The 15,000-nt window shown below is 46.0% G+C and overlaps 1 protein-coding gene across 2 annotated transcripts in view; it reads right to left on the bottom strand.

The window, feature by feature from the left end:
• prkd2 (protein kinase D2) overlaps nt 1-15,000 on the bottom strand; it is a 35,032-nt gene that overhangs the window by 7,312 nt on the left and 12,720 nt on the right. The window contains exons 2-10 of one of the 2 annotated variants that reach the window (XM_083667331.1): nt 6,082-6,220; nt 4,061-4,192; nt 3,256-3,455; nt 2,862-3,045; nt 2,630-2,701; nt 1,861-1,878; nt 1,408-1,570; nt 1,101-1,212; nt 251-328 (exon numbers count right to left, since the gene is read on the bottom strand). In XM_083667331.1, the coding sequence (XP_083523457.1) occupies nt 251-328; nt 1,101-1,212; nt 1,408-1,570; nt 1,861-1,878; nt 2,630-2,701; nt 2,862-3,045; nt 3,256-3,455; nt 4,061-4,192; nt 6,082-6,220 (1,098 nt within the window). The remainder of the gene's footprint in view (nt 1-250; nt 329-1,100; nt 1,213-1,407; nt 1,571-1,860; nt 1,879-2,629; nt 2,702-2,861; nt 3,046-3,255; nt 3,456-4,060; nt 4,193-6,081; nt 6,221-15,000) is intronic. The other variant, XM_083667332.1, reaches the window with a different exon arrangement.

The following is a 15,000-nucleotide window of genomic DNA, read 5'->3' as shown; positions in this document are numbered from 1 at the left end:
GAGGGAGGTGAGGAGAGCCAGATGGACCCATAGTACTTGTATGCAGTGTCATACCCCATAGAACTTGTACACAGTGTCATACCCCATAGAACTTGTACACAGTGTCATACCTTATAGTACTTGTTAGTGGTGTCATACCACATAGTACTTGTTGGTGGTGTCATACCACATAGTACTTGTATGGAGTGTCATACCTTATAGTACTTGTATGCAGTGTCATACCCCATAGTACTTGTTGGTGGTGTCATACCTTATAGTACTTGTTGGTGGTGTTGTTCTGGAAGAGGATGATACACTTGCAGTCCAGACGCCAGTAGTGCCTCTTTCTCTGTGGGAGGGCCGGGGTGGGAGTACAGGGGTGGGGGTGGGGGGGTGGAGGTGGATAGAGTTCAGGGGTCAACCAGGATTAACATGGGTTTAGAGGTCGAGCTGAGATGCGGAAGAGTGGATGAGGAGAAGGACAGGGAGGACAGACAGGCTGAGAGGTGGGGGAAAGGAAGAGAGGAGAAGGAATGGGAGGACAGGCTGAGAGGTGGGGGAAAGGAAGAGAGGAGAAGGAATGGGAGGACAGGCTGAGAGGTGGGGGAAAGGAAGAGAGGAGAAGGAATGGGAGGACAGGCTGAGAGGTGGGGGAAAGGAAGAGAGGAGAAGGAGTGGGAGGAGGCGAGAAGGAGAAAAGTGACAGGAGGAGAGTTAGTATATAAAAGGCAGAGGAAACAACAGGTTGAGAATAAGAAACGGTTCTGAGTGGGCTGAGTTCAAGGAAATAGAAGACTTTTTGAAAGAGAGGAGAGAAAAGGGGCTTTGTATCTGAATTCTACACACGTCGTCTGTTAGGCTTCCCTGCTTAAAGCGGCAGGTATATATCATCAATCACACTTTATGTTTTGTATCATTTTTGACACCGAGGGAGACAGTGTGAGAGAAGCATGTAAACCCTAAAAGGGTTTTAGCGGGAGTGTTGCGATTCAGAGTTGAAGTTCAGTTAGATAGGGCAGATGTGTGTGTGTGTGTGTGTGTGTGTGTGTGTGTGTGTGTGTGTGTGTGTGTGTGTGTGTAATAAAGAGAAAGCCTCTCTCAGTCCAATCAAGCAGCTTTACCAGTGTGTCCTTGTTGCTGTAGTGCACCATCCAGCCCTCCTTAATGGACGTGCTGGAGCGACGGGTGGTCTGCCTCACTGACTGCACCACCCTCATCAATGGGATGTTAGAACTGAGGAAGAGATGGACTGGGTAAGTGTGTGTGTGTGTATGTGTGTGTGTGTGTGTGTGTCTGCGTTAGTGTGTGTGTGTCTGCGTTAGTGAGTGTGTGTGTGTCTGCATTTGTGTGTGTCTGCATTTGTGTGTGTGTGTGTGTGTGTGTGTGTGTGTGTGTGTGTGTGTGTGTGTGTGTGTGTGTGTGGCTGACCTCTGGTCCCCACTGGCCCCGTCCTGGTTGCTGTCTGGGGAGAAGGAGCCAGGAATGCTGCAGGCCTCGTCTGAGTCGTCCATCAGAGAGGACTTGTCTGAGTCGCCGTACTCACTGCTGTAGTCCATAGGCACCTCCTGATCTACACTGGGACTTAACATGTCTGAGAGGGGAGGGAGGAGAGGGGGACAGCGAGGGAGAGGAGGAGTGAGGGAGGTACAGTAGAGAGAGCGAGAGAGAGAGGAGGGGTGAGAGAGGTAGAGAGAGAGAGGGGAGGGGTGAGCAAGGTAGAGAGAATGAGAGAGAGAGAGAGAGAGAGAGAGAGAGTGTCAACATTGACTGCTTTAAAAAAAATAGATATTGTGGGGAATGTTGTGGGATTACTGTATGTTCTAAAACATGATAATACTGCAGAGCTATCCAGTATGTAAGTACAGGTACAGCAGTACTTACCGCTGTTACTTCTGTTTTCTGAGAAAACACAAATGTGAAGTACATCATTTACATTTTGACATACTCCACTAACATATATTGTGATATACAGTGTGACAAAAAAAGGTTTATACTCAATAAGGGAGAATGGTAACACTTTACATTAAGGTACCCTTTGTAAAGGGTTTATAAATGGTTCCTAATTAGTTCATTAATCATTTATAACCTGTTTATTATTAAGTTATAAACCATTTACAAGCAGTTATAACTAGTTTAGATTGTTCGAGATTCACTTTGTGCTTGCCAAATAGAGAGCTTGCAAGTTAATAATCCTTTATAAATGCACTTATAAATGCTTTGAAAACTAACCCTGATGTGAAATCATGCAACATTATTTGCAATGGTTTCACAGTGGTTGCACAGTTGGGAAACATTGTTTTCTGCCTAGTGATTCAACAAGAGAAAACTGGTCAGCTAGTCATGCTGTTGTCCAATTAAGTCTTGCCATACCAGGAATTAATCAATAAGTGGAGGGTCTGAGATTCTACCATATCTGATGAGGGTAGTCATGATGGTAAATGTAGGATAGTTTTGGCACCAAGTGAATATTGAACAATCCAAACTTGTGAGTTATAACTGTTTGTAAATGGTTTAGAATGGAATAATAAGCTGGTTCTAAATCATTTATTAACTAATTATAACCCATTTATAAACTCTTCACAAAGGGTACCTTCATGTAAATTGTTACCGGGAGAACTAACACAATTCACAGAAACATGTCTCCTCTTACCTCCTATGGTCTCCCCCAAGCAGTCATTGGGAACCTTGTACGCACAGCGCTTGTGACAGTTGAACTTGCAGTCTACGCAGGATACACCATGAGAACCATCAGTATTCTTGATTATTATGACACACACAAACACACACTATCTCAGTCACTCATGCACGCACGCACAGACGCACACACACACACACACACACACACACACACCTCATACCCCCTGTACCACGGCCACACCCACCTTTGCACTGCAGGCCCTGTCTGAAGAGGCCCCTGAGCAGTCTCTTGCAGTACTGGCACACGGTGGGGCGTGTGTACGAGTGCACGGCGAACGTGTGCGGCACCTTGACCTTACTCATCAGGATCTTATCCAGGTGCACCGGCCGGCCCGTGTAGAACCTTCTCGCCTCACTGGGGGTCCGCGGCTGTGGGGGGGGAGAGGACAGAGGATGAGGTTGCTGAACCGACATACAGCGTAACACAGGCCTGGTGATGATGTTACACATTTAGGTCCGGTTTCCCAAACGTTGAATACACCTAGTTCTGAAGTTAGGTACCACCTGCTAAGCTAAGCTAAGCTAACAGGGCAGTAGTCTATAGACCCAGTCACAGCTGGTCCATATGAAGTGAGGTACCATCTGTGTGTTTGAGCGGACCAGGCTAACGTCCTCGGCGCAGACTGAGCTGGTCCCCACACTGCTGAGGGACTCGGTGGTGGACAGACGTAGTGACTGGCTGCTGGTCAGTGACGTGGTGGACAGGCGGCGCTTGCGAGCACCGCTGCAGTTGTTGGGTATGCTGAATGCACACCGCTTGTGGTAGTTCAGCCCACAGCCTGCAGGGGGAGACAGAGAGGGAGGGAGAGAGAGAGGATGTAGAGAGGGGGAGGTGGAGAGGGAGAGAAAGAAAGGGAGGAGAAAGTGTGAGAGAGAGAAAGAGAGAGAGAGAGGGGCAAGGGAAGGACAGAGGTAGAGGGAGAGAGAGGGGGTAAGGGGAGATGGAGGGGGGGTGGAGGAGGAGAGAGAGGAGTTTTGTGTTCAGTTCACACTTACCACAAGACACACATATACATACAGTATATACACACCACCATGCACCACCAACCACAAATAGATGCACTCTTTCAGGCCTGCAAGACCAACACATTCAGTCTCTCTTCCTCTTTGTCTACCTCGCTAACTCAAATTAAAATGTGTAGTTGTGAGAGGATTAATCCAAGGTTGCCAAGGTAGCATAGATTTAAATTGATGGCACTGCAAATACAATCCTTCTCTCATATTCATTGTCCTCCGCCACCCCCTCTCTCTTTCTTTTTCTCTCTCTCTCTCTCTCTCTCTCACTCTCTCTCTGTCTCTCTCTCTCTCTCTCTCTCTATCTCTCTGTCTCTCTCTCCCCCTCTCTCCCCCTCTCTCTCTTTCTACTTCTCTCTCTCTCTCTCACCGTCACATTTGAGGCCCTGTCTGACCAATCCAAACAGCATCTCTCCACAGTGGTCACAGAAGGCCGGGGCGCGGTACGAGTGCACATTCAGCGCGTGGGGCCGGATCTGGAAGTCCTCGAAGGTGGCTGCCGCTGCACGCAACAAACACACGACAGAGAAACACAATGGTCAGACTGGATCTCAACCTTCAACCATATCAACTTTGTATCCATCTTGGATCCCAACTTGGAGGTGGAGAGAAAAGGGGGAGGGGGAGGGGGAGGGGAGGTAGAATAGACTGAGAGGATCAGAGAAGGGAAAGAGGTTGACCTGACACACCTGGGCCAAATACATTATGTTACAGTGTTGGGAAAGTACCTGAAGTGAGTTTCATTTAGCTAGGGGATGTGTGCATGAGTGGATGAGAGGGTAAGGAAGAGGTGGGTGAGTGCATGAGAGAGTGAGGAGGAGGAGGGTGAAGGGATGAGTGCATGAGAGGGTGAGAGGATGACATGGGCCCCTTTCTCAATAGTTTTCTCTCGATCCCTTGTGTCCTCTCCTCCATCAGAGGGAAACGTGGAGGGTGAGGAAATGAGGGTAAGAGGAAACTCGCTCGAAATAATGTTGATGTTCACTCACACACAGATTGCATTACAGATCTGGTCTTATGGCACATATGGCTCAGTGCCGGAAACGGCAAGTATTATATGGGCCAAATGTGGGGGACCAGTACTGGGTGACAGTTGTAACTTTGCTTATGGGCCAGCTCTGGCATGGTATGTAGTGTATGGCTATAATAAGTTCAGATTGTTACTAGGCCAGCGTAGGTCTGAATGTGGGGGACCAGTACTGGGTGACAGTTGTAACTTTGCTTATGGGCCAGCTCTGGCATGGTATGTAGTGTATGGCTATAATAAGTTCAGATTGTTACTAGGCCAGCGTTGGTCTGAATGTGGGGGACCAGTACTGGGTGAGAATTGAGAGTTTGTTAGTTGGCCAAGTCTAGCTTGAGGTATGTCACCCAAATAAGTTACTGTAGTTGCTTGGTCACTTTTGGGATTTGCTAAGAAATCCCAGAAGAAATTAAGCTCGCCATACTTGCACAGTTTGTGTGGCTTGGGCCACACAAACTGTGCTTAGAAATACACAGACCATTCGAGGAAATCTATTCATCTCATCTGGTTTTGATTGTCTGGTTTTCAGTGTGGCCAGGTAATAAAAAAAAAAAAGACAAAATCTGAATTAAACTGACAACCTTACCAAATCTAGTTCTCGGCTCTGAATATTCTATGTGTTCTATTTTCTCAGATGTTGCCATACTGTGTGTGTGACCTCCCCAGTTGAAGTGATCCCAGAATTTGAAGTTCTGAAGCAAACTAAGAAAATCTGAGGCAATCAACTTGTGATAAGTCTAGATTTCATCATACAGACCATCTGTGTCCCAGACTAAGACAATAACAAATTACTGGACTGATACGACAAAATGTAGACATATTTATTTCTAAACAAATGGGATAAGCAAGCAAACTGGTCGCACACCAGCTTCCTCTGACTTCCAAAAAGCTCCCCAACACACTTGGCACATCCTCCATTTATAGGAGACGCCCAATCAGACTCAGGTGTGGCCAATTTAAGACACAACACACCTGATGCTCCTCCACTCATTAAGGCAGTATGTAAGGCCTCACACCGCATTCTAACACAGTCCGTTGCATCGTGCATCAACGTGCTGTGAGTTCCAGAGGTTGTCCTGATATGATCCGTCAGACGATACAACACCTCAGTGGACGGAGCTACTTGGAACGCGCCTCTGAAATTTCTCTTTTTTTTTATTTTGTTTTTGTGATGATTTTTATTTTTTAAGGTTATTTTTTGAGTGGGACAGTCCCACTCTTATATCAACTGCCCATCATGGGCATATGTGTGCAGTTTAGGCCAAGGGTTCTAGACCACTGGACCACCCCAGGCCACTTTGTGATGATTGTTAAGGAACTATTGCGAACTGTGTCCATGGTGTGACGATGATGATGATGATACCCACCAGAGAGCACCACCTCCACCAGGTCCAGCTCCTGGATGTCGTTGGCAGATTTGACCAGCTGAAGGATGTTGTTGGTGCCCGTGTCATGCTTAAACAGCAGGATCTTGTCATAGATGCCGTAGAAGCCACACTCAGGGAACTGCAACACAGAGTAATGGAGGCGGGGATTAGGTTAGCACCAGTTCACAAATCCTTTAATTTACACACACATACACGTAGCAGACGGCTAAGACTGCATCACGAAGTACAGACGCTCAGGAGTCAGTCAATGCCTACAGGCTTTGCTGCACACAATGTATGATGTCAGTGGTATCACCTCACAAAGTATAATAAATCAAGCAGTTAGATTACTGACAGGGGGTCTAAAAAGCTATATAGATACAATGCAATAACTTCCCATGAGGGAAATTCTTTTTGTGGAGTGGTAGGCTACAAACGGATGTCAACACAATCCACACCACCTGTCGCCATTACAGCAGCAAGATGAATAAAAAAAAAAAAATTTTTGTTTGTAGTTTTTACAGCAGCCAGGTGTTGAATCACTTTCACACTTGAGTTGACAGGGCGTCAGTTTGCAGTCAGATGGCAGTTACAGGGAACTTCCATGTGCAACAAAACCGAGAAGGAACACAACCTCAAACCCAATCAGGCAACACGACTGTAAATTCAGTCACTGACATGAAACTGAACACTGCCTGGCAATGCACACACACACACACACACACACACACACACACACACACGCACACAGCCTCTTGCCAACAGGGCACAGTCAACCTGGCATAGAGTTGTCTCATGGGGGATAGACTGCAGGGCTTCCACTATAGTGTCCCCTTGGCAGGGAGCTAAGGCCTCTGGAGCCATACCCAGTGCTGCTGACATCACAACAATAGAGATCAGTTGAGGCCAATAAGGTGGTGCTGGTGGTGGTGCTGGTGGGGGGGGGGGGGTTACGGGGAACACTGAGACTCAACTGGACCAACAGCCAAAAATCGGTGGCATAAGCAATGATGGGTGAAGGTGCCCTGTTACTCACAGACAGACCGCAGAGTGCTGAGAGACAGAGGGGAAACGCTACACCCCCGTCTCTTCCTCTCTCTCTCTCTCTCTCTCTCTCTCTCATATACACAAACACACACATACAAAAACACGCAAACAGCTTCCAAGAAAGTGCCCGCAGTGATGATAACGTCAGTCAAAAGTGACCTGAACAAAGGAAGTTGTATGGGCCGCCCTGGCCTCCTGAATAGTTAATACTGTCTCTGGCTCAACTCAGTGGCCACACTATCATATGCCAGGCACAGGAAATGATTATGTGACATCATCCATTCAAACAGCACCACAAGCCCGGGGTTCTCACACACACACACACACACACACACACACACACACACACACACACACACACACACACACACACACACACACACACACACACAGATGGAGGATTCTCTGAGTCACCTAAGGTGAACACAGCCAGGTGGTGTACTCTCCTATACGAGGCGAGGCACAAGTATAGGAAACTCATTGACCAGACTGCTCAAATGAGACTACAGGATAAGGTTACTCATGTATAGTACAAGACCAGAGCGCTGTACTACAATGTAGACAGATGTTGATGGCCCAGCCTTGATTTCAATGTGTATAACTATTTATAGTTGAATGAGCCTGGCGGACATCCTGAAGAAGTCGCACCCTCACCATTTGTCAGTTCCTTTGCAATTGTAATGTGTGAAGAAATCGCACCCTCGCCATTCCTGTAATGTATCTCACACATTGTCCTTTGTTGGGAATGATATTTAAGGAGAGGAACAGCAAGATATTCTTTGAGTTTTGGGGTAGGCCCGTCATGGCACCATTCTCCCGTGTTGTCCTTGAAGCACGTTAACGTATGATTAAAACTTACAGTCATATGTTGCTTTGAAACTGTTAAATTGGTTATTTTGTTGATACTCTATTCTCATTCTTCCTATGTGCATTAATGTGATGTTGTGCGCTAGATAAAGGTTCTGTTAATACAGCACGACATAATCGTGACCAGGTTCTCCCATTTAATGTCTAATGTTCACTTGCATCATTAACGACACATAGAGAGAGTCAACAACTTGGCCTGAGCGTAAGCTCCTCGCAACCTGATTTATCTTAACTTGAGAGCATGGTAAAAAAATAGCATTTTGGGTATTCTTAATGGAATCTAAGATTCATTCATTCAGGATTGTCTGTCACACAGGGGTGAGCAAAGCACTATCAGTCATTATTAACCATGAAATATCTTTTGGAGTCAGATATAACGTAATGTTAGCTTGTGTTAGTTGGTCATGAGACCACTTGTGTTGAGTTAGTTCGATCATGTCCGTAACTGTTAGAAGTAATCACTGGGAATAAATGTATGTCTTATGTTTGACCCGTCATCTATTCTTCAGTATTTTATTTTCTTAATCTATTACAACATGCAGCCTAACATCAAACCACTGTAGAGCCACAGTGTGTGGGAGAATGTAAGATCTGTATCTATCCCAATTCTCCCGGAAGTGTGCACTTGTGGCCCTCCGCTGGTCTGAGGCGTGGAGCGGAGGGAACTCCTCCCAGTCTTCCCTCTCATGTTGTTTGTCCCGTGGCGGAGGAGGCCTGTGGACACTCGAACCCGTGATTCCACCCTGCAGAACCTTCTGGCAAGTTTCTACGCTCTACACACTAACAGGAAGAGGGAAGCCAGAGCACCGCTTGGAATGGCACTGCAATTACACACACACACACACACACACACACTCAAATGTATACATACACACACACAGACACACACACACACACACTGAAATGCAGACACACACACACACACACACACTCCATTTCTCTCTCCTTAAGCTGCTCACCACACAATCAAACTCCGTCTATGCTCCAGCGGGGAGGCATACAACCACAACACCACATCTGAGATGCAGAGCTTTGGCTTTGTCTCCCTGCCAAATAACATTAGACCACCACACCCCTGGTTTGCTACTGCTACTGCTGCCACTGCAGTCAATAAACACCAGACCAACTCTACGATACCCAGTCCCATCCCACTATCCAAACCCGATCGCCCCCCTCCCCCCCGGTCACACACACACACACACACACTTTGTGACACCCAGTCCCATCCACCTATCCAAAACCCACACAGCCCCCCAACCCTACCCCACCCTAAACTACTCCTACTGCTACTGAGCACTGGTAGACAGCAGTCACCACACCCTTGCTTGCTACTTGCTAGCTGTCACCACCGACCAACTGTCAACAGCACAGACATTCTCCAGATCAGTGGCTGTACCACTCACCCAAGCCACACTGTGCCCCGGCCTCCACCCTACAACCTATTCCCAAAACGAACACCCTCCCGAAAAGAAAAAAAAAAAACACAGCTCACCACATCCACATTGCATTACTGTATCCGTTGCTGCTTTTGAACCCCGGCCACACCAAACTATGCTATCCGTTAATTACGGATTGGGCCTATGGCTTCTCTATGGGAGTCATCTGTTAACAGAAAAAACTGAGATGACAAGCGTCTGTCAGTGTCCGTGTCAGTGTCCGTTTTTTACGGACAAAAACAGTTTGAAGGAGTTGTAAGACAACCATGCAGCACTGTTACGTATCCCACGTGTCCCACACCGAGGCTAGATGACATAACCAAATCCCTCTTTATTTTTTTCATTTGCTGTTCGAGCTTTCACAAAAATGATTGCGTGTCACAATCACAAAACAGCACGGCACGTTATACAATAACACGGCACACACGTGTCCCTGTGTTCTGGTCGCATGCGACCTACAGTATACATGAATGTATACATGTATTTGTGCTATGTGAGTATTTATGTAAGTGTGTTTGTACAGTCTGTAGACAAAGGGAACGGGTGCAATCATATCTCCTGGCAGATAGAGTTTGCCTGGAGACAGGGCCGCGTTGCTAGCCTGCGTCTTTGTGTTGCCGGGTATCGGGTTTCCCGCCCGCTCCTCGGGCCGATGCTTCCATTATGACTCTGATGAATTATGGAGGCCCTCCCTCTTTCTCCATCTCTCTTTCCCCCTCTATCTTTCTCTCTCCCCCTCTTTCTCCATCTCTCTCTCCTTCTCTTTCCTCCCCCTCCCTTCTATTTTCTCGACTTTTGCCTCCTCTCTCATCCTTTTTTCTGTCTGTCTCTCTCTCTCCCTCTCTCTCTCTCTCGTACCAGCCACTTCTCCTCCCTCCTTTTACCTCTGCCTTCATCCTTTCCCTTTCCTCTCCCTCCCTCCCTCCTCTGTTCTCCCTACCCTGTAGTCTGAATGACTTACTGTAGCCAGAATGTTCTGCAATAGAGTAGCCCTGCCCAAGGTAAACACATGCCGTAACTCAGTCATTACCATCTGGATGAAAGTACGCCTGTCCTAACCTGTCCAACCACAACAGCCATGTGAAGTACTAACTTTTCACCTTTTGAAGTACTAACCTTCATCTTCATACCTAATCTTAACCCTTAAACCCTGACCCTTATACTACCATTGGATTCGAACGCAGGTCTCAGGCACACCGCGACAACACAAGTGTTAACGAAAGTGTCCAGGTCTCAGACGGAAGTTAGGTCATCGTTCCAACCGACCTCTGCTGCACTTACACCCCCGTTGGTTTCTTAAATACGATACTTCTCACAACAATAACCGTTCTAATATGGCTTTCTAGTTCTACTAGTACTGACTCTATCACTTTCTGTCCTGTCGCCCAGAGAGCCAAACAGCACAAGGAAAGTCATGTGTTTTGCTGAGGCCTACAGCTCCCTTTTTATGCAGATGATGTCATGTTGCTGTTGGCTAACAGTGAGGGGAGCTGTGTGCTGCATGGCTGCTGCCTCAGGTCTGTGTTTGATGTCGGCTAATGGAAGTCTCTCAGAGTCACCGAGGGCATTCTGCTCTATTCTCTATTCCCTCTCTGATTGGTCGGGCCAACTCCCTCATGGAGAGGGAGTGAGAGAGTGAGAGAGAGAGAGAGAGAGAGAGAGAGAGAGAGAGAGAGAAAATGTTTAAAGATCCCTTTAAACATGTTTTATTGAGTGCCAGCACTTTTCAGCAATCAGGTGAGAGATAAACTACATCATGGCCCCTGCTACTGCCCTCATCACCACCATTCAAGAGACTGCTGACTGTTACTTTCTCCAGGTGTGGGGTCTAACTGCATGTTGACACTGTCAATAAGGACTATAAGCTTTATCTTGAGCTGAGGGTAGCACACACACACACACACACATACAGGTGTGCGCACGCACGCACACATGCACGCACTTCTTTCTCAAGAAATGAATGGCTTTGGTGTCATGGAATTGAAACGGGAGCTCCATGAACATTATTTTTACACACACACACACACACACACACACACACACACACACACACACACACACACAATGAAGTCATGTTTCTTACACAGCCTGGTGCACACCGTCTCTCCTCTCTCACTTATCTGTCTGTTTGTCTGTTTGTCTGTCTGTCTGTTTGTCAGTTTGTCTGTTTGTCAGTTTGTCTGTTTGTCAGTTTGTTTCCTGGTTTCCTTTTTTCCTTTTAACAGGGATCACCTGACCTTCTAACCATGTGACCCAGGCTGTATTGAGGTGCATCTGTTTGTGGGTAAATGTGTCAAGTAGGATCCTTGTGACAGCCCCACTCTGACGTCACCCCATTGAAGTTTAGATTTAAAGCGGTTATGTTAGGGTTAGGGTTAGGTAAGGGTAAGGGTTAAGGGTGGGGTGAGGGTTTAGGGTCATCCCAAGGATCCCAAATAGCATTTATTCTGATTGTGTGGTCTTTGTCTGGAGTCCACTGGAAGTTACCTCTCGCATAAACAAAGCAGGTCTCTCTTGAAAATACGATGTTTACCTCAACAAGACTCACCTTGATAGATAGAGTAAACAAAAATACAAATGTTCCTTCTTGCAAAACCAGGCAATATCAAGGAAGTACTGTATGTCATGGAACACAACAGGATGACGTTTTGTTGGAAACACACAGCACCACTACTGAGGGCGTGTTTGGTTATTGTTCACAAGCACATAATCAAACATAAAATCTGGTTCAAAACGACAACATGAGGCAAAGGAAAACAAGACATCTTTCCCTGCTCGCCAGTGTTGAACATTCATACAACATTGTACAAGGTATAAGCCTTATGTCAGAACGCTCTGTCTGTACCACACCAGGGACGGCCAAAACACCTTTCTGATTATGTTCTGATATGTTCCACACTTATGCTAAAGTGGATACTGGAACTTCTGCCTCTATTTGATCACTTCGTCTCTGGTGCGTGCTCAATGTGTCACACACGTGAGTGAGAACAGTCAGGTTAAAATTATCACAAAGCCTATAGGTCCAGAATACCTGCTGCCCACCACCACCGCGAATATGTCTGTTTCCGCCCTTAAAAGATGAGCTGGTGAGCTTTAATTTGAAACTTTGGCAGCCGATCGTAGCCGGGGTGGGGGGGGGGGGGGGTGGGGGGCTATATATACATATATAGGGTGGCGGGTTCTAAAGAGGCTACTGCTTTTCACCAACACCTCCACCACTTCCTCTCTGCAGCACGACGCTGTCCACCTTCCCCTGCCGAGCCCCTGTGCAGAAGAGGTAAAAAAAGAAGAGCGCAAAACCAACGTCTTTCTTACGGCCTTAACCACAGCAAAGGTGCACACAGCTCATTATTCAGGTCTGAGGCAGAGACTCCATGGTCCCTCCTAGACATTTATTGAGAGGCTATAGGGCCTGTCTGATGTATGTATATATACACTCACCGGCCACTTTATTAGGTACACCTGTTCAACTGCTCGGTAACGCAAATATCTAATCAGCCAATCACATGGCAGCAACCCAATGCATTTTGGCATGTAGACATGGTCAAGACGACCGAAGTTCAAACCGAGCATCAGAATGGGGAAGAAAGGTGATTTAAGTGACTTTGAACGTGGCATGGTTGTTGGTGCCAGACGGGCTGGTCTGAGTATTTCAGAAACTGCTGGTATTTTCACGCACAACCATCTCAAGGGTTTACAGAGAATGGTCCAAAAACGAGAAAATATCCAGTGAGCGGCAGTTCTCTGGGCGGAAATGCCTTGTTGATGCCAGAGGTCAGAGGAGAATGGCCAGACTGGCTCGAGATGATAGAAAGGCAACAGTAACTCAAATAACCACTTGTTACAACCAAGGTATGCAGAAGACCATCTCTGAACGCACAACACGTCGAACCTTGAAGCAGATGGGCTACAAAAGGGGGTCCAACCCAGTACTAGCAAGGTGTACCTAATAAAGTGGCCGGTGAGTGTATGTACAGTACTAGTCAAAAGTTTGGACACACCTTGCCAAGAGTGTGCAAAGCTGTCATCAAAGAAAAAGGTGGCTACTTTGAAGAATCTAAAATATAAAACATATTCTGGTTTGTTTAACACTTTTTTGTTTACTACATAATTCCATATGTGTTCCTTCATAGTTTTGATGTCTTCAATATCAATCTACAATGTCGAAAATAATAAAAAAAATAAAGAAAAACCATTGAATGAGAAGGTGTGTCCAAACTTTTGACTGGTACTGTTATATATATATATATATATATATATATATATATATATATATATATATATATATATATATATATATATATATATATATATATTTAAAGAAAAACTGATCCACACTAGCATATCACAAATAATGACTTCACAGGACATCACAAGGAGGCAAGCTGTCTCTGACATCACAGGGGGGGGAGCTGTGTCTATGACAGTTTCTTATTTTTATCAACCACTCCAACAGCCCTGCCTGCCAACCAGATGTTCACATCACCGTCTTAATGATACATTTGCAATTTGGCAAAACAACTAAACGAGAGAGCCATCACACTTACGCACAATGAAAATTACCCGGCAGCCAACAAAGGTATTCAGAGATGTATCATGTTGATAAAGTGAAAAACAAATGCACGACTTTTATGTTGTTTCATGAAACTAATTAAATCTATTAGACACATTGCTTGATATGAAACTAAAAACATCACCATGAATAAACTGCTTAAAACTTGAGGGGGAACTCCGCAGTACAGTTGCATAGAAACTATCGAAGCGGGGTTGTTCTTTTTACTGTGAATGTACTGCCTGCTCAATGTTTAAACTGAATCCGATTTTGGTGGTGGTTTTGCCAACTTTTGTGATAAGCTGAGAGCCATTCCGGAAAATAGAGGGCTGTGGATTGGTCAATTACGACATCACGGGAATAAAGATAATAAACTAAGCCTGTAGTAGACTATCTATGACCTCACAGACAGAGGGGAAGGACGGGGAGTACAGTAGAGATGTGTGGTCAGAAATGAGCGCAGAGGAGGAAGTGTTTCCACACGCTCGTGTGGAAGATAAGAACACAGGCACAGATCCCCGCATACAGATTGTCATGTAAAAAAAACCCGACGGAAACTCTGATGGGCCACCAGAACAATGTAGGACTGTTCCTTCCGTGTGAAATCTGCGTCCACCAAGTGGCACGTGAGTCACTCTACGGGGGTCAGATTGCCAAAGGGATGACATTTTAGACTTGATTGATGATAGCTGTATGTGTGTTTGTGTCTGTGTGTGTGTGTGTGCATGCGTGTGTGTGTGTGTGTGTGTGTGTGTGTGTGTGTGTGTGTGTGTGTGTGTGTGTCTGTGTCTGTGTCTGTTTTATCTTGTTTACAATAGTAATGTATGTCTCTGCAATGTTGTCTGCCAAACAGGTGTGTGTGTGTGTGTGTGTGTGTGTGTGTGTGTGTGTGTGTGTGTGTGTGTGTGTGTGTGTGTGTGTGTGTGTGTGTGTGTGTGTGGGTGTGTCTGTGTCTGTGTCTGTGTCTGTGTCTGTGTCTGTGTCTGTGTATCTGTGTGTGTAATAAATTCAACTAAG

Source organism: Argentina silus (assembly GCF_951799395.1).
Source record: "Argentina silus genome assembly, chromosome: 3".
Classification (NCBI taxonomy): domain Eukaryota; kingdom Metazoa; phylum Chordata; class Actinopteri; order Argentiniformes; family Argentinidae; genus Argentina; species Argentina silus.
Note: the sequence above shows the minus strand (reverse complement) of the source record. Positions and strands in the feature narration are given on the sequence as shown.